General features: G+C 48.4%; 2 protein-coding genes across 2 annotated transcripts in view; both read left to right on the forward strand.

Moving 5' to 3' along the window:
• NCKIPSD (NCK interacting protein with SH3 domain) overlaps positions 1-1,438 on the forward strand; it is a 29,666-nt gene extending 28,228 nt beyond the window's left edge. Inside the window, exon 13 of the mRNA XM_069095783.1 lies at positions 362-1,438. Within this exon, the coding sequence (XP_068951884.1) occupies positions 362-568 (207 nt within the window). The 3' untranslated portion in view covers positions 569-1,438. The remainder of the gene's footprint in view (positions 1-361) is intronic.
• A 9,377-nt stretch (positions 1,439-10,815) lies between these two features.
• CELSR3 (cadherin EGF LAG seven-pass G-type receptor 3) overlaps positions 10,816-24,988 on the forward strand; it is a 74,526-nt gene continuing 60,353 nt past the window's right edge. Inside the window, exons 1-7 of the mRNA XM_069095394.1 lie at positions 10,816-14,473; positions 17,556-18,215; positions 20,548-20,773; positions 21,752-21,867; positions 22,239-22,327; positions 24,337-24,494; positions 24,718-24,881. Coding sequence (XP_068951495.1) covers positions 10,816-14,473; positions 17,556-18,215; positions 20,548-20,773; positions 21,752-21,867; positions 22,239-22,327; positions 24,337-24,494; positions 24,718-24,881 — 5,071 coding nt within the window. The remainder of the gene's footprint in view (positions 14,474-17,555; positions 18,216-20,547; positions 20,774-21,751; positions 21,868-22,238; positions 22,328-24,336; positions 24,495-24,717; positions 24,882-24,988) is intronic.

A 24,988-nucleotide genomic window follows, 5' to 3' on the forward strand; every position in this document is an offset into this window, starting at 1 on the left:
CACACACACACACACACACACACACACACACACACACACACACACACGCACGCACGCACGCATGAACGCACCCTGCACCCAGTACTTTAGGAGGGTAAATTTGTTCCCCAAATCCATCATAATTTGTGTTTCAAAGCCAGGCATAAGAGCTTGGCCACTCGTTCACACTTTGAAGTATGTCAGTGGTCTGGGGCCTCTGCCTTTGGAATTATCTGTGGTTTCAGGGTCCTTATTTGTGGTGGTTCTGGTGCTGGGGTTCTCTCCTACCCCTAGCTGTCCTATACCTGTCACCTCCTCCTGCCACACAAACACTCAGACCCAGATGAATGACGAGACTCTCTGGCCTGGCTTCCCTCCCCAGCTGCGCATGCAGTACTTGACTCTGATGCACGGCCTCATCCGCTCCACCTCCTACCTGCAGCACGGCCACCGGCTGCCAGATCTGAGGGCCACCCTGAGGCGCATCCTGTCCGAAGAGGAGGGTGGACTGCAGAGCCATACAGATCAGACCATTGTCCGCCACATGTGCGAGGAATTCCCTGCTCTCCTCTGCCCATCCACCAGCTAACCTTCAGCCCCTTACCTGCCTCTGCCTCTGCTCTCGGCCATCTTCCCTCACCCCAAGCCCTAGACTCCTACCCCTCAATGTCCACTCTATGACCTGGAGACTTCTGGGTGAGGGGGCTTGATGCCCTCACCCTAGGCCTTGGGGGCCCAGAACGTTTTGCACAGAGTTGTGGGATGGGGGGAATGAAGCTGAGCCGGTCTCAACCACCCCCGTTCACCACCCCCCAAAAATGCAAAAAGCACTGGAGACATTGGGAAGGGCTAAGGCTCTCTGGGTGTTCTTTGGTACAGGGAGAAGGGGAGGCCAAGAACAAACAACAAAACACTGGAAATACTGTGGGGCTGGGGAAGGTTCTGGGTGTTCCTTGGGGGGTGAGGGCCTGACACTCCCCCAAGGCCTCTGTCTTCCCTATCTCTCCTCCCACTGCTGCTTATTACCTAGCCCTGCCCACACTGCTCTTATGGCCTGACAGAGAGCAGACTTGTCAAGCCCTGGCCTGACCTTACTGAGGCTGCCTCCGTTATTCCCTGCCTATTCTTCTCACTTGCCTTCTTGCCTTAGCTTTGCCCCCCAGCCTTCAGGGTCCACCTGTCCTCCCACCCTCTCCCAGTGCCCCTTGGGATTGGGGTCTAACCCCAAGTTGGGAAGGAGGCTAAGGAAGGGAGCCAACAGGCCTTCTTGTGGGCTGGGAGCCTTTGCCCCCTGGCACTCAGGGAGCCATCGTAGCCCTGCTCCACTCTGGGATGGTCTGACCAACATCAGGTTTTGTTTTCTCTGTAAAAAATGTACGAATGTTCAAAGGGACGTGTATTTTCTTAACTGCTTATAGCACAGCCAGACTGGAAAATAGATGAATAAATCACTCACAAGCATCCCTAGGTTGTGGGATTTTTCTGCCCAGTCTGCATCTGGGGACTGAGAAGGAAGGGGGAGGGAAGAAAAGGGACTCTCACCAGGATTAGGGACTGGGAAACATAAAATCAAAGAATTCGCAGTGGAAAGAAACCTATATATTAGAAATAATTTATTCCAAAAGACTCATTTTATAGTTGGGTAAATTGAGACTTATGGAGGAGAAGGGACTTTCCCAAGGTCAACACAGCAAGGATCAAAGCTATAAATTGAACCATGTCTTGACTACATCATTTACAATTTCTTTGCACTCTTTGAAAGCCAGGGGGCTGATGCAGTCGTTATGAATTAAGAGAGATGTTCAGAGGTCCTAATAATTGTTACTTGCATCTGTGACAATGACCTAAACCTTAGGGAGCTTATTTGGGGAAAGGAGGTTGTGTCCCCTTCACCCTTCCTGCAACTTCCTATTTTGCGTCAGCCTTGGATATTCAGCCTGAGGGAGAGAGCTCAGACAAAATTTTGGAGAGATTGTTTTCTATGATCCTAGGGTCTACCCTTTTGTCCCTTTCCCTGTTTGGGACAGGGGTGGGAACATCTTTACATCCCATTTTCCTCCTCTCATATCTGATTTCTATCCAGCCCCTCCCCTTTCTGGCCATTGGTAATGATGTCCTAACCCTGTGAGGTAATGTGTGGAGTGGGGGTAGAATAGCTTGCATTTATAAGAGAGGAAGGTTTCTGTTTCCATAAACTGCCCAACTCCAGTCTGCCCCTCAAATCGGGTCTGATGTCTTAACCATTGGAGGTCAGGGTAGGGAGATGATTTACTGGGAGACCAAGTTCATCTGCTTATAGCTTGTCTGTCCCCACCCCTAGTGCACCAGTAAAGGGGGCTAAAATTGTAGAATTTTAGAGCTGGATGAGACCTTAGAGATCTGATCCGAACTTTTTTTTTTTAATAATAGAGGAAGAAACTTATACAAAGGATGTGGCTTGTCGGTTACCTAGGTAGTAAGTAAAGAGATCCAAAATTCAAACCCAGGTCATCTGACTCTGACTCAAGTCTCTTTCTACCAAACTAAATAATTTCCCTGTAGGTGGTATGATGGTGGGGAGTAATGCTTGGAGCAGAAAGTTCATTTTGTAGCAACCCCTCTGCCTTCCCTAAAGGTGTATGTGGAGTCAGTTCACCCTCTCTTGTGGGCCCTAAAGGTGGGGGGGCAGGGATGAGTTGTCAGGAACACGCTGCTTCCTTGCCTGTCTCCATAAGCTTCCTGTCTCCAGAACAGGATTCTCCAGAGGTCTCAGCTTCCTGAGCTGCCAATAAAAGCCCATATGGCCAGGCATGTACTCTTACCACCTATCCTGAGCTTGCCATTTATTATTGATGCAATCTTAGGCAATTGGCTGCTGTGCCTCAGTTTCCTCATCTGTAAAATAAGGGGGTTGGACTTGAAGGGTGCTTAGGGGAAGGCAGCCACGTAGGATACAATACAACACAATACAATGAAGGATACTTTTCATAACTTACCAGTACACATCTCTTTTCCCATTTTAAATTAAAAAAAATTATTGATACCTTTTATTTTATAGCACCAACAACTTCACTTCTGAATATATCCCCTATCCAGAATGTCATTCCTTGTAAACAGAAGAAAAATTAGAGGTGAAAAAAGCAGTTCGACAGAACTAACCAATATATCAATGGACACTGGTAGTATATGCAGTGTGCTCCCCATAATCCCCGTCCAGAGAAGGGAAGGAGATAAGTGCACATATCTGTAATGCCAGAAAAGCTCTCTTTTATCATGGCACTAATAAGGTAAGTATCATGTGGTGGGCAGGAACACATAACCTATTAAAGCAATGTTTACTAAGCACTTACTGTGTACAAATGGAGCCTTGTGCTTAGTGCTAGAAGATGAAACAATGTCCTTGTCCATAAAAATCTTACCTTCTACAGAGCCGGGCCTAGGGGAGAAGGAGGAGGGGAATATGACATGCAGACTGATTAGTATGATGCTGGATTGAGAGTGAGGAGAGCAAAGGAGGCAGAGGTAGAAAAAAGGCCCTCAGGGAATCTGAGTAAAGGGAGAGAACATCCAACTGGAGAGGGTAGGGAAGACTTCATGGAGGAAGTGGTAATTGAGCTGAGCGCTAAAGGAATAGAGATTTCAAAAATCACCAGATGAAGGAGTGCTTTTCAGTATGGAGGCTGATCTGCACTGAGGCAGGAGAAGCTAGGACGCGATTGGAGAACACCATCATCAGACACAACAACAAATCATCCATTTCTGCTGGAGTAGATCGAATTAAAAGGAGTAGTACCTAAGAGTATGACACTGAGGAGATCCTTGTGAAGGAAGAAGGGAAGGAGGAGCTCAGGGTCTGGTTAGGTTGCTGTCTGTGGTCTGTGAAAGGGAATAATGTGAAATAAGGCTGGAAAATCAAGTCCGGAGCTAGGCTAAGGAGTATGGTTTTTATTCGAGAAGCAGTAGGGAACCAAAGTTATGCAAATGCTTTGTCTTGAGTCTATTTGTACTAAACAACTTCTAAAAGTTTCTTTTAGCAATAAAATATATATTATTCTACGGCTTAGCATTCAAGCCTTCCACAACTTCATTATGATAATAATTCCATTGTAGAGGTGGGGAGGAAGGCTTAAATATTTAATAGTACATATACATGTGGCCTACATCTATATTCTAGGGTTACTTATCTTAACTCCCACTGGGACTGGAAAATTGAGTACCCTAGAGGGAGGTTAGCTAAGGGGTTGTTAAGTTTTCTCTAATACCATTGGTTTCAGCATCTATGGTGTGTATTCTCTTCAATATTAATTACCAATTAGAGTTAGTCCTACCCCGACCCAGAGATTAGTGCTTCACTATCAATTTAACCAATTAACATCAATTAGCTTTTACAGAAAGATATTTATTGAAAGGATATAGCAAGAATAGAAGCACAAAACTTCCTCTTGAACTGGGGGCACACTCTCTCCTGTATCACCTTAGTCCCTGGGGAGAGTGAGCTCAAGTTTCTACAAAGTTTTTGTCTCACCAAGTTCACACCTAAATGTGGCATAGCCCGTGGATGAAGTCACCCCAGAAAATAGTACCAGAGTTGTTGGTTGGGTCTGACTTGTGGCTGAGCTGAATCTTGTAGGTCATTTCATAATGGACTCACTGCCAGAAAACTCTGGTATGGGTTCCAGTTCCTGGACCTCTAATGGCATGTGCTTTGTATTTTTTGAAACTGACAAAGTCATATTCCTTCACCTAAGAATAGGAAGGAATAGGTACAAAAGAGACAGACACATGAACAGGGCTGATGCACTCATGGGCATCAATTTGGAAAACAAAGGTCAGAAGACTTTCTTTCCACTTCAGTATTTTGTCCTCCTCCCTTGAACACAGGAAACTGAGAGAGGCTATTGTCCTCATTGCAGCAGCTAGGTGGCACAGTGGATAGAGAATTGTGCTTGGGATTAGGAAAACTTATCTTCATTAGTTCAAATCCAACCTCAGACACTCACTAGCTGTGGGCAAGTCACTTAACCCTGTTCTCCTCAGTTTCCCCATCTATAAAATGAACTAGAGAAGGAAATGGCAAACTGCTTCATCATCTTTTCCAAGAAAACCCCCAAATAGGGTCACAAAGAATTAGACATGATTGAAACGACTGAACAACATGCAGGTCTGCACTTTAAGATTTCTTTGACAGGAAAGAGGAGGATGGACTAGAGTGGGGAGAGATTTGTGGCAGGGAGACCAACCATCAGACTCTAGAGATAGCTCAGGGATAGATGGCTTTTACCAGGATAGTGGCAGTGTCATAGGAGAGAAGAGGGGCATATATGAGAAAGGTTATAAAGATAGAATGAACAGGACTTGGCAACAGATTGGATATGGTGGGGGCATAACACTTAAGTTTCAAGCTTATCAGGAGAGTGGTGGTGATGGAATCCTAATAAAGTTGCCCCCTACCCCAATATTCTAACTTCCTTATAGACCCCACTGAACAGCAGACCCACTGGCCCCTACTTAGCCACTTTCCCTCCCCCACTCAATATCCTAACTTCTTCATATATACTTCACTGCTCACTAGGACAACAGGTGTGTCTATGAACTGACATTTCTCACAGAACAGCAGGCATGTCCATGTGATGGGACCCCAGTCATTGCCTCTAGCTAGCCACTGCCCCCAGACCCATTCCTCACATTTCCCACAGAAACAGTAGGTGTGTCCATGCACTCAACCACAACCACATCCATCTAGTCTCAGACAGGACCACAATATTCAGCCAATCAGAAAGCAGAAGCACCAGGATGCCCAAGCAGGATGTGGACCCCAAAGCAAGAGAAGGGACTTTCCCTATGAAGGCACCTGAACAGCAATAGTAAAGAACTGACCTAGAGTAAGCTTCTGACGTAGAAAGGCTTATTATATCATTATTATACATACATACTACCCAATGGGTTTTTCTATATGCATTGTGTGTAATTGAATGCACAGTTCCATTGTGACTGGGACCCCTCCCCTATTACCTAATCCCTTAACAAGCCCCTCCTGCCTTTTTAATATTCATAATTTCTGTTATGTAATTGCTTATTTACCCTATAAAAATCCATCTTGTTTTTTCTGAAGTTGCTGGTTCCTCTTGGAACTTAGCCCACTTCATGAGAGGCAGCAATCTCAATATATGCCTCTACTTGGATTAGAGGTGATCTGACTCTGAATTCTTTGAGATGGTTCTACTACAATGCATCATGAAACCAAAACAGTTTTTCATGTCCCTGGTGGGCATGAGTCTAAACCACAATAGTTTTGTTCTCAGTTGTAATAATGAAGCTTAGAAGGGGGAGACTTGAGGAAAGACAATGAATTCAGTTTTGGAAATGTTGAGTTTAGGATGTCTTTGAGATATCTGGTTTGAGATGTCTAATAAGATTCCTTCTTCCAAATACATTCTTTCCAATATTTTAAGACAGCTGTCTTGTTCATTCCATAGATCTGAAAGAGACTTTGGAGACATCTCCCTCCAAGTCCTTCATTTTACAGATGGCATAGGGAATTAGGGAATAAGCATTTCCTAGTACTATGAGGCACTATGCTAAGAACTTTTACAAATATTATCTCATTTGATCTTTACAAGAACTCATAAGATAAGTGCTTTATTATTATCCCCATTTTAAGTTTGGAGAAACTGAGGCAAACAGGGGTTAAGTAACTTGCCCAGGCTCACATAGATAGTGAGTGGCTGAGGTCAGTTTTAAATTCAGGTCTTCCTGATTCCAAGACAGTGCTGGAATCACTAGAGCCACCAGCTGCCTCTGTTGAAGCCTGATGAGAAAACAGGCCAAAGTTGGGGAGGTGATTTGCCCAAAGTCACATGTAGCAGAATTGGAGTTTGACTCCAATTTATATATGTACATGAATATGTACACATATATACAAATCTATGTCATTTGACTTCAAATTCAGTATTCTTTCCATTATTCCACTCTCTTCCTTGGATGGTGGCTACATTCATCATTGGTCATTACAATTACACAGAGTATTAAGTTTTCTTTCAGTGTTATTTTCATTAACATTATTGTAATTCTCATATCTATTGTTCTCCTGTTTCTGTTTACTTCACTTTGTAAGATCCTTGAGTATAAGAACTATTTTTCATTTCGTCTTCATCCTCAACATCTAGAGAGTTCCTGGAACACGGGAAGTGTTCAATAAATGCTTATTGAATTGAACTTTGTTATATAGTCATTGCTAGATTGTGAGCTTGATGATAGTCAGCTTGTAGGATACTGGCTCTTGTGTGTGTCCTGGAATCTGGACAGCTTCACCTTAGCTTGTTTATATTTTGTGTTATCCCTTTCCTTCAAAAGCCTCCTGCCTCTGTGGGTAGGTGGTAAGTCTGCTTCTCAACAGCAGAGGGAGTCAGAGTCCTATTGGTTCTTTGGAGGAAATAAGAGCAATGTATCCCAGGAAGGGAAAGTCAAAGGTATATGAGTTTGGAGAAGAGGACCCAGAGCTGTGCATATCTGGGGTAGTGGCTGGACCTTGTGGCTATTCAGGCAGACAAGTTAGGGGCTGGCTCTGTCTGTTGGAAGGCAAGGCTGTGGGTCAGAGCTGTGTGTGTGGAGAAGGGGTAGAGTTGTACATGTTGGGAAACCAACAAGCATTTATTAAGCTCCTTCAGGAGCCAGAGTAATGTCGCCTTAAAGTAAGGTTAGGGGGTTGGGGAGTTGGAGTTGTTCATTGGAAGAGAGACAGACAGTCCAGGGGCCAGAGTAATGAATGCTTAGAGAGGAATTGGAGGTCAGGCTGGAGCCATGCAGGAAGAATTGGAAGACTGAGATTGTGTGCATTAAGGAGAGGGGAGTTTTAGAACATTATATGATAAGTACATCAGAGATACTTATCATTACAGGAAAAGTACATCAAGTCTCAAGGTACTATGGGGGTGATTAGGGCTTCCTTCGGGAGTGAGAATTTAAGTCTGGCATTACTACCACTAGCATTGCTACTGCTGTCTGTACTACAATTCAAAAAAAATTATTAAGCATATACTACGTATATGGCAGGCACTGTGCTGGATGCTTGGGATACAAGACAAAAAATCAAACAACCTCTATTCTCAAGGAACTTATGTTGTACATTGGAAGACAACCCAACATGTACATAATATATAAGTATAAACAGAATAAATATCTCTAGATAAGTAGTTAAAGAGGGAAGGCACTAGAAGTTAGGAGTGGGGCTCAGGAAAGGTTTGGGGTAGAAGGTGAAGCTCAAGTGAATTCTTGAAGGAAATGAGGGATTCTTTGCAACTCTGACTACCACAGAGGCAGTGTGGCCTAATGGAGAGATAGCTGACTTCAGATGCAAGGAATCCTGGGTTTAAAAGCTGTCTCTGACATCTACTGACCCTTCCGAAGTCATTTAACTTCTCAATTTCCCTAGACAGCTCTCTAGGACTATAAATTTCAGAATAGGTGATGACCTACTTCAATAGAGGAAATGCCTTACAAAGATGAAATCCCCGGTAAAGCCATAATTTCTATTTATTTAACACCTCACAGTTTACAAAGCACTGTCCTTAAACTGTGAGGAGGTAGGGTAGGTATTATTCCCTATTTAACTTAGGAGGAAATAGAAATTCAGAAAGATTTGTCTACCGCTTCACAGCTAGTAAGAACATAATTTGAACCCAGGATCTTTGAAACAAAATCCGGTTTTACCCCCTAATACTTTAGGAAAAGGAAGAATCCGAACTGCTTCGAGAATAGGACCTCAACACACTTTACGTCAAGGGCAACCACTAAACTGGGCTTCGGGAGGGGTCCTAGAGAGTAGCCAACGCCTACTGGGAATATTAGTCCAGGCTCTTTAACCCCGCCCATAACTTCCCCAACTCAGGAGGTGGAGGTAGGAACTCCAGCGAAGCCTCTGATTGGCTGGCGATGATGTCATAGGTAGCGCAGCCCAGAAAGCCAAGAGCCCTATGGGGAGGGGAGCCAAGGCTTTTGGATTCCAGGATCGCATCCCTAGGATCCTGGATCAGGATTACCCATCACCTCCTCCACCTTTCCATGTGTCCGGACCTCTGGCACCACCCTCCCAGTCCTTGGGACTGGCCTTTCCTGGTCCAATGTCTGAATACTAAATGGCTACAGAGGGACTCAAGGTGGCCCAGAACTAGCGGAAGTCTAAAATGTCTGGCCATTGCCTTCTTCCCCCTAAGTCCTGAACACAAAGAGGCGAGCGCCTCTTTGGGGCGGGGTCTCTCATTGTGCTAATGAAACAATGTATTTCTGATTGGAATTTTGGATATCGACCTTCTCTCCTATTTGCGCCTCCGCCCATTAGCCCACTCGGTATGGATGATGCCAAGAGCAGCAGCGATCTGGGAGGAGTGGGATTGTACCATTAGTCATCACCAATGGGATTAGGGAGCGGAGGGTTACGATAGTGTCTTCTGTCTCTTAAAGAGTTAAATGAGGATGCTTGGATCACTGGGTTCTTGGAGCAGCCTCTTTCTAGACAACCCTACCAGGCGAGTGTATCCCAAGTGTTGTTTACGCAGTCCGCCACTGGGCGGCTGCTGACTTCTCAGTTGCTTTAGAGTTCCTGTCGAAATCGCAGGCTTCATTCCTCCTAATACTCCACACACACCCAACCCAAGATTAACTGGGCAGAATGGGTGTGGGGAAGCATATCATCGTATGAGGTCTCCAGCAGACTCAGAGAATATTAGGGTCCAGAGATTAGGGTCCAAACTTTTGCTGGCTCAGTTCAGTGCCCAAGACCGCGCCCCATAGATGCCCCGCCCCTCATCGACTGGGGAAGGGGTTCAGTTCCCAGAGTTTCATCCTTCCTTCGGACTACACCCTTCAAAGTCTTTAGTGGTTACTTATCTTACATTTCCATGCATTTGGGGGTGGGGGACACATGAGGTGTTGGCAAGGGATCATGAAAGTAGAAAGAGCAGAGGAGGTTTCTTTCCCCTTTTTATCTTTATTAGGGGGTCTTTCCCTCCAGGATAGAAGTTTTTCCTCTACAATTCACACTTTCTCCTTCATTATTTAAAGGGGTCTTTCCCACCCTGGACTAAAGGACAGAACCCTAGTCGCTATTCCCATTGTCCTTCCGATATTCTCAAGGTAAACTCCGCAAAAGGCACAAGCTGTGCTCCCCTACTACGCTCCAATTTTAGATGCAAGAGACCAGACCCTACAGGCACGGAAGGCTGGGCTAAAGGGTTCTGGGCACTAACTCTTCAGCCCCTCTGGGGCTCTGGGGGCGGTGGGGTCAAGGGAAGTGAACTAAATGAGCAGGAGCAAAGTTCGCCAGAGCGGGAACCGAAGCAGTGTAAGTTGAAAGTAATGGAAGGAGGCGGGTGACACTGAGAATGGAAGAAGGCGGGTCGCGAGAGACTCAAACCAAACAGGTCCATTCAGCACCATAGCCAGCGCTAATACCCTCAACCAAGATGGCGGCAAAAGCATCCGGTACACAGGCTGCCATGCGCGGCGGGCCGTACCACCGGGCGTCGGGGATCGGGGCGGGGGCGGAGCGGACCATCGGGGCTACCGGGAGCCATGTTGGAGCTGCGGGAGGCGGCGGCGGCGGCGGGGATGCTGTGGCAGGGGCAGCGGGGGCCAGGGCAGTGGGCTCAGGCTGCACCGGCGGCGGAGTAGATGGTGCCCGAGGGGTGGCAGGGGCGGGGGCGTGGAGTGTCAGGGTGGGGGTCGGGGGACTGGGGTGGGGGCCCGGGCGGCGGCGGTGGGGGCGGCGGCGGTGGCGGCGGGGGCCCGGGGGGGGGGGGGGGCCCGGGGCCGGGGGGGGGGGCGGGGGGAGGAGGGGCCAGGGCGGGGGGGGGGGGGGCCATGGCGGACTGGCCGCCGCGCAGGGGGCTCCAAAGCCGGCCGCGGCTACTGCTGCTGCTCCTGTTCCTCCTCCTCTCTTTGTTCCCTCTCAGCCTGGAGGAGCTGGGGGGCAGCAGCGACGAAGGCCGCGGCCTCAGGGCCCGAGGAGAAGCGGCCAAGGGACCCAGGGAACAGAGCTCTCATGAAACCTTAGTTCTTTGTCCCGAGATTCGTGGAGCCCCGGAGGCTGTTGGCGGCGTTGGTGTCGCCTCCCCTCGGAACCCTACGACCCCGGAGGGACAGCGGCTTGGGGAGGGAGGGAAGACTGGCCCCGGAACTAGGAGCGGTGGCCATGTCCCCTCAGGTCTCCCCAGGAGTGGCCGGGGGGCCGCGGGTCTGCGCCACACAGAACAGGGTCCTCAGCCCCGGGAGGGGTCCCCGGGGACAGGCTCTAGGGAGGAGCGGCCAGCGGGACCAGGGTCCGGGCCCCTGCTATGTTGGGCTCGGGAAGTCATAGCCTGCGGGAGGCCGGGTCTAGGGCGCTGTCTGGCATCTGGGGGTCAGTCCCCCGGGCCTTTGGCCTCCGGGCGGAGAGGCCCGCCCCATGCCGGTAGTCTCTCCACGGCTCTTCCCTCCAGGCTCCGCTTTCCCAGATCCCCTCAGACTTCAGAGACTGGTCAAAAAGTGCATAGAGGCGGCCGGGAGCGGCTGGGGACTTTGAAGGCTGTGAGCTGTGGCGACGAAGTATCCCGGCTACGGCGAGTTGGCGAGCCGGCTTCAGCACCACGAGCAGCGAGGACAGCTCCGGAGACCTTAGCCCAGCGCAGGCGCCTCCGCCCTCGCGGTTTGCTCTGCTGTGCGCCCCCCAGCGTTCCCGGTGCCCGTTCCCGACGTGCAGCGAACCGCCACCCTCACTTTCCCCAATACAATTACCAAGCCTTGGTGGCCGAGAACCAAGCACCCGGCACTCCTGTGCTGAGCGTGGCGGCCCAGGACCCAGACGCAGGGGAGGCCGGCAGGCTGATCTACTCCATGGCGGCGCTCATGAACAGCCGCTCCATGGAACTGTTCCGCATTGATGCCACCAGCGGCCTGATTAGCACTGCTGAGCCGCTGGACCGCGAGAGCATGGACCTACACTACTTCCGAGTGACAGCTCTGGATCATGGCTCTCCACGCTTGTCTGCCACTACCATGGTGGCTGTCACGGTGGCTGATCGCAACGATCATTCACCCGTATTCGAGCAGACAGAGTACCGGGAGACAATTCGGGAGAATGTGGAGGAGGGGTATCCCATACTGCAGCTGCGAGCCACTGATGGGGATGCAGCCGCAAATGCCAATATCCGATACCGTTTTGTGGACCCACCTGCTGCACAAGCTGTTTTTGAGATTGACCCTCGCTCAGGCCTTATCACCACTAGCGGTAGAGTGGACAGGGAGCAGAAGGAAAACTATGAGTTGGCTGTGGAGGCCAGTGACCAAGGTGGGGAGCCAGGGCCCCGTTCTGCCACTGTGCGTGTGCATATCACTGTCCTAGATGAGAATGACAATGCCCCTCAGTTTAGTGAGAAAAGATACCTGGCCCAAGTAAGGGAGGATGTGCGTCCACATACGGAGGTACTCCGTGTTACAGCTACAGACCTCGACAAGGACACTAATGCCTTGGTCCATTACAATATCATCAGTGGCAATAGCCGGGGTCACTTTGCCATTGACAGTCTCACTGGTGAGATCCAGGTGGTGGCCCCACTAGACTTTGAAGTAGAGCGAGAGTATGCCCTGAGGATCCGAGCTCAGGATTCAGGGAGGCCTCCTTTGTCCAACAATACTGGCCTAGCCAGTATTCAGGTGGTGGACATCAATGATCATGCTCCTATCTTTGTCAGCACCCCCTTCCAGGTGTCTGTACTAGAAAATGCCCCTCTGGGCCACTCAGTCATTCACATCCAAGCTGTGGATGCTGACCACGGGGAGAATGCCCGGCTGGAGTACAAACTGACAGGCATGGCCCAGGACACACCCTTTGTAGTCAATAGTGCTACAGGATGGATTACAGTAAGTGGGCCCCTGGACCGGGAATCTGTAGAGCATTACTTTTTTGGGGTGGAGGCCGTGGACCATGGTTCACCCCCACTTTCTGCCTCAGCTAGTGTTACCATTACTGTCATGGATGTGAATGACAATCGACCAGAATTCACCCAGAAAGAGTACCACCTTCGGCTGAATGAGGATGCAGCTGTGGGCACCAGTGTCCTTAGTGTGACTGCTGTAGACCGTGATATCAACAGTGCTATCAGCTACCAGATCACTGGGGGCAATACTCGGAACCGTTTTGCTATCAGCACACAGGGGGGTATGGGACTGGTCACATTAGCCTTGCCATTAGATTATAAGCAGGAAAGGTACTACAAGCTAATACTGACTGCTTCAGACCGTACCCTCCATGACAACTGCTATGTTCATATCAACATCACTGATGCCAATACTCACCGGCCAGTCTTCCAAAGTGCCCACTATTCAGTCAGTGTGAATGAGGACAGGCCTGTGGGCAGCACAGTTGTGGTCATCAGTGCCACAGATGATGATGTGGGTGAAAATGCTCGAATCACATACCTCTTGGAGGACAACCTTCCCCAGTTTCGAATTGATGTAGACTCTGGAGCTATCACACTACAGGCCGAGCTAGACTATGAGGACCAGGTGACTTATACACTAGCTATAACAGCCAAGGACAATGGTATCCCTCAGAAGGCTGATACCACCTATGTAGAGATCATGGTCAATGATGTGAATGACAATGCCCCCCAATTTGTGGCCTCTTACTACCCTGGTGTCATTTCTGAAGATGCTCCTCCCTTCACCAGTGTGCTGCAGATCTCAGCTACTGACCGAGATGCTCATGCCAATGGCCGGGTCCAGTACACCTTCCAAAATGGTGAGGATGGTGATGGTGACTTCACTATTGAGCCCACCTCAGGTATTGTCCGAACAGTACGTCGGCTAGATCGGGAGAGTGTTCCTGTGTATGAACTGACTGCTTATGCTGTGGACCGGGGTGTTCCCCCACTGAGAACCCCTGTTAACATTCAAGTGACTGTCCAAGATGTTAATGATAATGCTCCAGTCTTCCCAGCAGAAGAGTTTGAAGTCAGGGTGAAGGAGAATAGCATAGTAGGTTCAGTAGTAGCCCAGATCACTGCAATTGACCCTGATGAAGGCCCTAATGCCCAAGTCATGTATCAGATTGTAGAAGGTAACATCCCAGAACTTTTCCAGATGGACATCTTCTCTGGAGAGCTGACAACTCTCATTGACCTGGACTATGAGGTACGACCTGAGTATGTGATTGTGGTGCAAGCAACCTCAGCTCCCCTGGTCAGCAGGGCCACTGTCCATATCCGCCTCATTGACCAAAATGACAATAGCCCTGTCCTCAAGAACTTCCAAATTCTTTTCAATAACTATGTGTCTAACCGGTCCAACACTTTTCCATCTGGTATCATTGGGCGGATCCCAGCCTATGACCCTGATGTCTCTGACCGCCTTTTTTATACCTTTGAGCGGGGCAATGAACTGGAGCTGCTTGTAGTAAACCAAACCAGCGGGGAACTTCGGCTTAGCCGGAAGTTGGATAATAATCGTCCACTGGTGGCTTCCATGCTTGTGACTGTAACAGGTAAAGCACCCAACTACACTGATGGGTAGGGGAATGGAAAAAAAAAAGCCTCTGCAGAGTTGGTTCTGGAGAGCAGGCAGGGCTAGGATGGACTTAGCCTCAGGCTTCCCTTCTCCTTTAAGGGAATGTCTTAGATAGCCATTGGTACAGCAGGGTTTGCCATCCAGACAATCTGGGTCAGTGGTCATCATAGTATTATAGAATGTGGGAATGAGAAGACCCTTAGAGATCATCTAAGAGGACTTGGAGTCAGAAAATCTGGGTTCAAACATTGTCTCTGACCCTTATTATCAATAAGACCCAGTCGGTTTGTAGTAGTTGCCCCTTAAGTTAAATTGTGTAAAGGCAAGAGATTTGGAGCAAGGAATAGTAGAGAAATCCTACAATGCCTTGCCTGTCTTATTCTGGTCACAGCCTCTCTGCCATCAACAACCTGAACTTACATGGTTCAGGAGTCTGTGATCTCATGAGTTGTATTGTGGTTTGAAGATAAATTGGGCCTCTCTAAGAAAGGGACTATTTCCTGGGTTAATGTGTGTGTGTGTGTGTGTGTGTGTGTGTGGGAAAGGACTGGGCTTGGAATCACAAGACCTCTATCTGAATTCTGGGTATGTTTCCTCCTCCACTGACTGTGTGACAGTGGGTACAGAGTTGGAGACACTTTCCTTCTCTGGGCCTCAATTTCATTATTTGTAAAATGAGGGAGTCAGCTTAGACAATCTCTAAGGTCCTTTTCAGGAACCTAGTTACTCCAGGATTCTGGTGGCTGGAGAAGATTTGGCTGGATGTCTCTGCAAGCTCCACTTTCCAGGTCATACTGGGAAAAGAAATCCCTGGGTACCTCCCTCTGTGCCTAGCACAGTGAATTGTGTATAGTAGTGGATGAATGAATTAGACAACAATCATTTACTAAGTGCAATTGTACACAAAACACTGTGCTGGGGTGAGAGAAGAATATAAAATCTACAGAGAGGTTGAAGATGGAGTATTTTGTCACCCCTCAGATCCTCTTGAGGCCCCTGTAGTACATCATTTTCTCCACCCCATAACACAGAAGACTGTTATGGGTCTCAGGTGACATGTGTAAAGTGCTTGGACATCCTATAACAGTCCCATTCCCTAAGCTCTCACTTCTTTCCCACTGATTTTTCTTTCTTTTTTTTTTTTAAGTAGTTGGGGTTAAGTAACTTGCCCAAGGTTACACGGCCAGGTTTTTTTTTGTGTGTGGGTGCTAAGTATCTGAGGCAAACCTATCCTGAGTCTTCCTGACTCTGGGGTCGGCACTCTTATTCACTGCACCACCTAGCCGTCCCTTTTAAAAAATTTTTTTCCCACTGATTTTTCTTTGACGTCCTCTCTCCCATGTATGAAGGGCCCAGTGATTCTCAACTCCCCCCCACCCCTACCCCATTTGGGGAAGGGATTGTTGGACAGTGGAATGGAGAGATAAGGCAGAATGGCATAGTGGAAAGAACATGGACTTTGCAGGCAGAACCCTTTGATCTGAGTCCTGGCCCTGACACTTCCCAGTTCTGTGACTTTGGGCAAGCTTCTTTTCTTTTTCTGGCTTCCATTTCCTAATCTCTTCACTGATGTGGCAACCTGGTTTTCAATTTTAATGGACAGAGGTGGCTTCCAGTGTTAGAAAGAAGGTTCCAACCTTTTCTAGACATTTACTATGGGATCATAGGCAAGTCACTAACCTCTCTGGGTCTCATTTTCCTTATTGACAAAACAGGATAGTAATACCTGCAGTACCTTCCACCTTGGTTTGTTGTTGTGAGGCTCAAATGATTTAAGGTATGTAAAGTATTTGCAGACCTTAAAGGATTATATAAATTGTTGTTCAGTTGTGTCTGATTCTACATAATCCCATTGACTTTGTCCATGGGATTTTCTTGGCAAAGATAATTGTCATAGTTTGCCATTTCCTTCTCCAGTGTGTCTCCATTTTACAGATGAGGAACTGAGTCAAATAGGGGTTAAATGAGCTTCCCAGGGTCACACTGCTAGTAAACATCTGAGATGAGATTTGAACCCAGGACTTACTAACTCTAGTCCCAGAACTCTGACCCATTGTATAAATATTAGTAATAGGGATAGGGACTGGATTTGTGATTTCACTGGTAGAAGGAATTCACTAATAATAAAACTCCCTCTACCAATGCAGGATGATACCTTCTCTAGGTATAGACTTAAATGACTAGATCAATGAGGGGTTAAGTGACTCAGTGTCAGAATTGAGACTTGAACTCAAGTTGTCTTGGCTCTAAGCTTAGCTATCAATCCACCATGGTAGTCTGCCTTTCCAAGCAGTCAGGCTGTTGAACAATAATGTCAGTTATTATCATTAAATAGGGAGGTTAGACAATGTGCTTTCTAAGGTTTCTTGTATCTCTAAACCCTGGTATTTGGCTCTAGGAGGTTGGAGTAGAGGGTTTGCACCTGTGGCTGATAAGCCACAGAGCATACCAACCAGGTAGGTGGATAGACAAAGAACTTCATTTTAATCTGGCCCATCAAGACTGAGGTTTGTGGGAGAAGGAAGCAGTGGTTACTGTCCTGGTTGCTATGTAAGAGCTCTGTGGTATTCTCTGGCTTATGATCCCTAGGAATATTCATGAGATTGTAGTTCTGGGACCTGGCACATCCCTTGGGAGTAGGATCCAGCCCCTTTTGTGTTTCATTCTGTGCAGGAATATCCGTGACCATCTGCTGCTCTCTTGGGGAGGGGGTGGTGCCCTGAGAAGGCAGCTCAAGCCTTAGTGGAGGATGTGGGGGGATGATCGAGCAATTAAATGAGAGTGTGACGGTTCTCCTAGACCAAACATCAGACTGTGACTGTCGGCCCATTTGTATTATCAGGATGAGAACATGACATGAGTAGAGAACACATCTGTCTGCATCTGCTTCTGCCTTTGGTTCTATGTCTTGCCTGTCAAGGCTTCCAGAGGGTGGGGTGGTCTCTCCTCGAAGGCCAAGGTTTCCCTCGGGCGTTCCTTCCCTCACCCCAGCCCCCATGTCCTTCCTAGGGCCCAGACGAGGTCTCTTGCCGACACCGTCTCCGGCCCTGTCTCCGCAGATGGTCTCCATAGTGTGACCGCGCAGTGCGTGTTACGGGTCACCATCATCACGGAGGACATGCTGGCCAACAGCCTGACCGTACGCTTGGAGAACATGTGGCAGGAGCGCTTCTTGTCCCCGCTCCTGGCCAGCTTCCTGGAGGGGGTAGCCACCGTGCTGGCCACGCCCAAGGAGGACGTGTTCATCTTCAACATACAAAATGACACGGACGTGGGCGGCGCGGTGCTCAACGTGAGTTTCTCGGCGCTGGCGCCGGGAGGGGGAGCCCCCGGGGCCGGTGGTGGCGGGGGGCCCTTCTTCAGCTCGGAGGAGTTGCAGGAGCAGCTGTACGTGCGCCGGGCCGCCCTGGCTGCCGCTTCTCTCCTCGACGTGTTGCCCTTCGACGACAACGTGTGCCTGCGGGAGCCCTGCGAGAACTACATGAAGTGTATCTCCGTGCTGCGCTTCGACTCTTCCGCGCCCTTCCTGGCCTCTGCCTCCACCCTCTTCCGGCCCATCCACCCCATCGCCGGCCTGCGCTGCCGCTGCCCGCCCGGCTTTACGGGGGACTACTGCGAGACCGAGATCAACCTGTGCTACTCCAACCCGTGCCGCAACGGGGGCGCCTGCGCGCGTCGCGAGGGCGGTTACACGTGCATCTGCCGCCCGCACTTCACAGGTGAGCGGAGCCGGGCCGACGGAGGCATCCTGCGCCCAGGCTGCTCGCCCTCTTCGAGGCAGCGGAGGGAGGAGCTAGGGGCCCCTCTAAGCGGCCAAGGCCAAGGGGCCGAGCTTGAGTGGGGTTCGTGGGCACGTGGACGCGAGGCCGCTGGCTTCTGAGTCTCCAGCCCTTGGTCTTCGAGTTGGGGGGAGGTCTGGGAGCACGGAGGGGCGGAGCAGGGTGGGGCCTTCTTCACTTCGGTTTGCTTCCGTTCTCTTCACGGTAAGACAGGTGGAGCCGTGCTAGGGGTTGCTGGATGGGGTGGGGGATTGCGAAAGATCTTGATACCAGGGCTGATGCAGGTGCCTTAACCACAGCCCCTCACTTAGGAGAGAGGTTGGGGTTTGGACTGGGAACCTCTCACGCCTCCTCTGACCTTTTTGCTCCCTGGGGGTAGAGAGCTGATCTGCAGAGCTGGAGGGGAGCCTCCTCCCTGGGGTGGTGGGACTGGAGGTGACAGAGCCGGAACAGATTTAGTCTCCGAGGCAGAGATTTAGAGCTGGAAGACACCCTGGAGCAGCTAGGTGGCATGTTAGTTAGAGTGCTGTACTTGGAGTCAGTAAGTCTCCATTTCGAGTCTTATATCTGTCACTTATTAGCTGCGTGACCCTAGGCCAGTCCCATAAAACCCAGTTTCCTCATTTGTAAGAAGTATAATAATGGCACCTACTTCACAAGGGTTGTTGTGAGGATCAAATGAGATAACATTAAATTTAAAGCCCACCAGCTGTTATTATCATAGTTCATTTTACAGGTAAGGAAACTGAGGCCCAGAGAAATGAAGTGACCTGCCCAGAGTCATGTAACTAGTGAGTGTCTGAGGTGGGGATTTGAATCTAGGTCCTCCTGAGTCCAAGACCAAGGCTCTTTCAATTACTCCCATACTTCCTGGTCCCTGAAGCTTTGGGTGCTTTATGCCTTGTCTCAATTGTTGGGGCCAGCCTCGCCCCCTACTTTTTTTTTTTTTTAAGCAATCTGGGTTAAGTAACTTGCTGAAGGTTACATGGCCAGGTGTTTCTTGGTGGGTGCTAAGTGTCTGAGGCCGGGATTCCATCTCCAGGTCATCCCAACACTGGAGCCGGTGCTCTTACTTGCTGTGCTGCCTGGCCACCCCTCGCCCCCTACTTTTAACTTTTCTCCTTTGCTCCTTTATTCTCAACTCTTCTGCAAAAGAAGATGGCCATAGATTCCATGGGTACCTACCTACCTACTCATAATTTAATTCATCACCTTGGATACCAAACTAAGGGCAGCATCTCACATACCCTCAACATCAAAGGCCCCGAGCCTGTTGGTCTCTCTCTGATACAGAGCAAAATGGTGTAAGAAAGACCAAGGTTTGAATGTTGCCTCAAACACAAGCTCTTTCACTCTGAGAAAGTTATTTAAACTCTCTGTGCAGGCCTCAGTTTGCTCATAAGTAAAAGGACGGATTTGGATATGGTGAACTTTGAGGTCCCTTACAGCTCAGAATCTATGATTCTGTGATTCTATGAGCCCCTTCCTCCCTTTGTCTTTGGGTCCATGGGCTCTTCTTTCACTGATTCCTCTACTAAGCTCCAGTCAGTCCTGTCCAGGGGTTTCTTTTCATGGCTCTTCTACCCTCCCACTCTCCCCTCAATTTAACAGGCAGAATAAATAAACGGTTCCTAATTTATTGGAAACTAATTCTTGTCACAGGGGATACAAAATAAATAAGTCTGCCTTCAAGGAGCCTGTCATCTAGTAAGGACACAACCTGTGTTTTATAGCTGGATCCAGCACAAAGCTTTGTGTGTTCCCCTGGGCTACATTTATGGCTGTCCAGATCTGAAAGGGACTTCAGAGGGCATCTCATACAACCTCTTTATTTTACAGTTGAGGAAATTGAGCCCTAAGAAAGTTAGGTGACTTATACAGGGTCATCCAGTTGGTACAGGTCAAAGGAGGATTTTAATCTAGGTCCTCTGATTCTCCACTGTAACTCAGCTATTCACTTGCTTGGATTGTGCTTGACCTAATCTCAAGGTTTGGAGTCATTGAAGCCTGAATTGCTGGTTTGATACTATAGGTCAAAAGTATCAATTACTTGGCTCACTGGGGGCTCTTGGAGTACTGCCAGAACCAGATTATAATGTAATTGGGAAATATTTAGCAAAATAAATAAAAGTACAATAAATATAGATAATGTTAACGTGGCTTTCTAAGTCAACACACAGGCAGCACAGATCCTTATGTACAGTTTAATGACTCCTCTTTCTGTTTGAATTTGACACTACTGCTCTAGATAATCACTGTTTTTGGCCCCTAGGTGAGAACTGTGAACTGGATAGCAAAGCTGGCCGATGTGTGCCCGGTGTCTGCCGAAATGGTGGGACTTGCACCAATACACCTTCTGGTGGCTTCCGTTGCCAGTGCCCAGGGGGCGGGGGCTTCGAGGGGCCCTACTGTGAGGTAGCTGTCCGATCCTTCCCTCCTAACTCCTTCCTCATGTTCCGGGGTCTGCGCCAACGATTTCACCTCACTCTCTCCCTCTCGTAAGTGTCCGGGCTGCCCTTGTGTCCCTTACATGCCATCTATCCTAGTTTATCACCTCTAACAATGTGCCCCCTTTCTCCTGCCTGCAATACTGGTGCCCTTCCTTGTGCCCACTGGGTAGCATTCCTATTGATCAACCCCTCCTCACTCAGCTCTAAAATACCCTTGAAACCATGCTAATATGAGCCCCTTGGCCACCAAGGAAGAGGTATGGGAGGTGGGTGATAGAGTATGGTGGTAAAGAAATCACCCCTTCTTGTCACTACCAAACTTGCCAGTACTTGAAGAGTCAACCCCAGATCTTTTACTGCTAAACAGTTCTTAACCTGTCACCTCCAAATATCACTTTCCAACTTTTCGCTTCCAAATATCATTATTTTCAATCTGTCCTTCTTATAACTCATCACCTTTTCAGGCTGTCACTCCTAAACTCAGCCCCCAGTCTCTTATCTCCCAAGCTTGTCACTCCCAAAGTCATTTCTCCCAAGCAGCCTCCAATATCAGTGCCTCTAACCTATTACCCCCAAACAACACTTCTCTGAAATAACATTCATCCTGTCTACTTGTCACTGTTCCCAGCCCATTACTTCCACAATCTATCACCCCCAATGTTACTGACTTAAAATACCTCTTCTAACTTGTTACTCCCTCAAACCTGTTATTTTCAAATGTCCTCTACCCACTGACTTGTCATCCTCCCCATTGCCACCATAATCTATCTCCCTCCTCCCCCTAGTACTTTTTCCTTAGTGGCTAAGGAGCTCTGTAATGGCTTCATGGGTATTTCGGAGCTGAGTGAGGAGGTTGATCAGTGAAGGTGTCACCTGGTGGTCACAAGAATGGGCAGTTCTAAGCTCCAGTGTTGGGGGCAGGGGAAAGGGGACTAATTTTTAGAATCCTTCTGGATGGTGTTGGGCATATGAGCTTGGAATCCCTGAGAGGTTCCCTGACTGCTGTGCTTTTTCTTTTCCCCCCAGGTTTGCCACAGTGAGGTCCCATGGGCTCCTCTTCTACAATGGCCGCCTTAATGAGAAACATGATTTTCTTGCCCTGGAAATTGTTGCAGGACAAGTGAGGCTCACCTACTCCACAGGTGTGTGCTTATCCATGTGTGTATCCCTGCATGTGTATTTGTGTATCCTCGTAGACTGATAGGATATTAGAATTGGGCAGAACCTTGGAACATAAATGGTCAGAGCTGAGGACCTTATACATCATTCATTCCAAGGCTTTTATTTTACAGACAGGACAACTGAGGCTCAGAGGGGGCAAATGACTTGGCCAAAGTCTGTAGTCAGTAATTCTCTGTGTGTGGGGTGGGCTGGGTGGCATCTCTTCTTAGAGGATGTGATGGCAGTAGTAGGTGTTAGTCTATAGTGCTGAGCACATGTCTGTGTGGGGCATGTGTGTAGACAAGTGGGTATTCTCTAGCCCATAGATGACCCCATCTCTACCTCATTATAGGGGAGTCAAGCACGGTAGTGAGCCCCATAGTGCCCAGTGGTGTGAGTGATGGGCAGTGGCATACAGTACAGTTGAGATACTACAACAAGGTGAATATTTTTTGTTGCCTTCCAGACCTTCAACTCTCCCTAAATTCCCTCATTCCTTTTGGGCCAGTCCTACCTCAATCTCTTAACTCCTCAGATAGTTCCACAATCCCTCCAGACTTTCTGGCTTTCCCTTCCCCCAGTCCTGGTGGGAGGATGAGCCCAAGGGATACTGGGTAACATTAATAATGATTGTAGTGAGGGTGCCCAGGTATTTTCCTGGGTTCTTATTGCCCCTACTGATAAGGACTTTGCCTTTGATGTATCCCCAGCAAAGTATGAAATTATCTTGGCACAGTTATTTCCTTGATATGGTGTGAATTCCTTGCTTTGTTCTGGGTTGCTTCATCAACAGCACCTTGAGTATGATTGATTCATGGCCAGTCCATACACTTAAGCTACACCTTTGGACTTGGTCTTTGAAGGAGAAAACAGAGACACAGGACAGAGAGATTAAGAACCAAAGCTGGAAGATCAGATTGTGAGAAGCCAGTAAGATGAATGTAGGCTCAGTTACCTGGGGGAAGCCTGTCCTGGCTTGTAGTCTCTAGAGAACCATATGCTCTAGGGCAGCCCTTCTTAAACTGTGGTCTACAGTCTAGGAAACCATGAAGTCCCAAGGATGACATGAAAGGAGGCAGTGGCCAAGTGGTAAGGAATTACTAGACCAAGTAGTCTCCTCCTGGACCTAGTGGTGACAATTCTGGACTAAGTGAGAACTGGAGCTAAAAGACAGCAAGAGAGATGGTCAAAATGGGTTCAATGTTCAACAGGTTCAAGGAAGAGAACTCAAACCTTCCGGAGTTCTTTCCCCACTTTGGGGGTTCTCATCGTAAAGGATAACATGTCAGGAGGACTATATAGGTAACTAGAGGATCTAGGGCTCCTTAGAGAAATAATGTGCTTAACTCTAAGAGACCAGTGGTGTCAACTCATATAGAAACAGAGGCCCTATCAACATTATATTCTATTGTATTTTGATTTATTTTTTAAAATATTTCCCAATTACATTTTAATATGATTTGGGTCACAGTGGATACCTCTGCTCTAGTCCCACCTCCCCATGGCACTTATCTAGTCCTCTAGACATATATGTAGCAACCATTACTTTTAGTTGGTTATATTTTCCTTGGCCTTATAGGATTACAAAAACTTGTGGTGCTTTGAGAGTCAATTTTGCTGTCCTGCACGGTCCACATAGCTCACAATACCAGGGTAGGGCAAGGTCCATGTTTGCTCCTCTGTATTTCAGCTCTAGAGTCTCTTACTGCACCTTGGCTTCAGCGCCTTCTTCCATGAGCACTCCTACCTACAGCTGGTTAAGGAGGCTTGGTCCAGTAGCTCTGCCATCACTCTGCCACTGCTGCTGACCCAAGATCTTGCAGCTCTGAGTTTGGTCAGGAACTTCTTGCCACTAAATCACTTCTTTTGGTTGCTGCCACCCCTGGGCTTCATGCTTCCCTATGGCCCATGGTTCCCTGAAGGGGATGTATGACTACAGAGATGCCCTCCTAGGGGACCAGTCCAAGTATATCTGACTGGGTAATCTCCATTCTGACCTCCCAGCTCTGGTCCCCTCTCTTTCTTTCTCTGCCCCTGTGTTTCTGCTCTCCCTTTTAAAGGTCAAGTTCAAAGGTGTAGCCCCGTGTATGAACTGACCATGAATCAGTCATCCTCATGTGGTGTCAATGGAGCAACCTAGGACAAGGCAAGGAATTCACACCTTATCAAGGAGGTAACCTTGTCAAGGCAATTTCACACCTTGTTAAGGATACTCATCAGTACCATAGTCAAATCCTCATCAGTGGGGACAGGAAGAGCTAGGACAGTGCCTGGGAACACTCAGTGCATATTTATAATAATAATTACTAGAGAAAAGGAAGCTAATGTTGTTGCTATGTATGGGGTATGAAGGGTAAAGGCAGATGCTCTAGGGAAAACCTGTCCAGAGGGTGGGCTGTCTTGTCTCTCTCATCCTGGACCCCTCTGAGTCTCTAATACTGTGTCCTCAGCCCCGGACCAGTGCCCTAGGTGGGGTTCAGGGCCCTTCCAAGGACAAAGTGGCTGTGCTGAGCGTGGATGAGTGTGACACCCCTGTGGCTCTGCACTTTGGGACTGAAATCAGCAACTACTCATGTGCAGCTGAGGGTGTCCAGACCAGTTCCAAGAAGTGAGCCTCCCATGTATCTCTCCCTGTCTCCCTTGGCTATCCCCTATTTCCTGTCTTCCTACCTTCCTTTCCTATCTTAATTTCCCCTTTTGCATTTATATCAAGTGGAAACTTGGCCCCCTCAGTTCTCTTCCCATCCATCTTCTTCCAAGGAATGCCCAGATCAGTCCCAAGAAGGGTAGGCCTTCCCAGACCTACCCTGTATCTCATATCTCCTCCTTAGGTCACTGGATCTGACTGGACCCTTGCTCTTGGGTGGTGTTCCCAATCTGCCTGAGAATTTCCCTGTGTCCCACAAGGAGTTTGTAGGCTGCATGAAAGATTTGTTCATTGACAGCCGCCGTGTGGATATGGCAGCTTTTGTGGCCAACAATGGCACTACTCCTGGTATGACCCATCTGTACTCACAGGAACTCCCATGTCTCAAAATCCATTTGGAACCTCCCTGATAGTCCTATCTCAACCTGTTATCATAGCTAACAGTGGTACTTCTT

Source organism: Petaurus breviceps, unplaced genomic scaffold (assembly GCF_028583685.1).
Source record: "Petaurus breviceps papuanus isolate PSGF00001 unplaced genomic scaffold, PetGlider_PUasm1.0 227, whole genome shotgun sequence".
Lineage (NCBI taxonomy): Eukaryota > Metazoa > Chordata > Mammalia > Diprotodontia > Petauridae > Petaurus > Petaurus breviceps.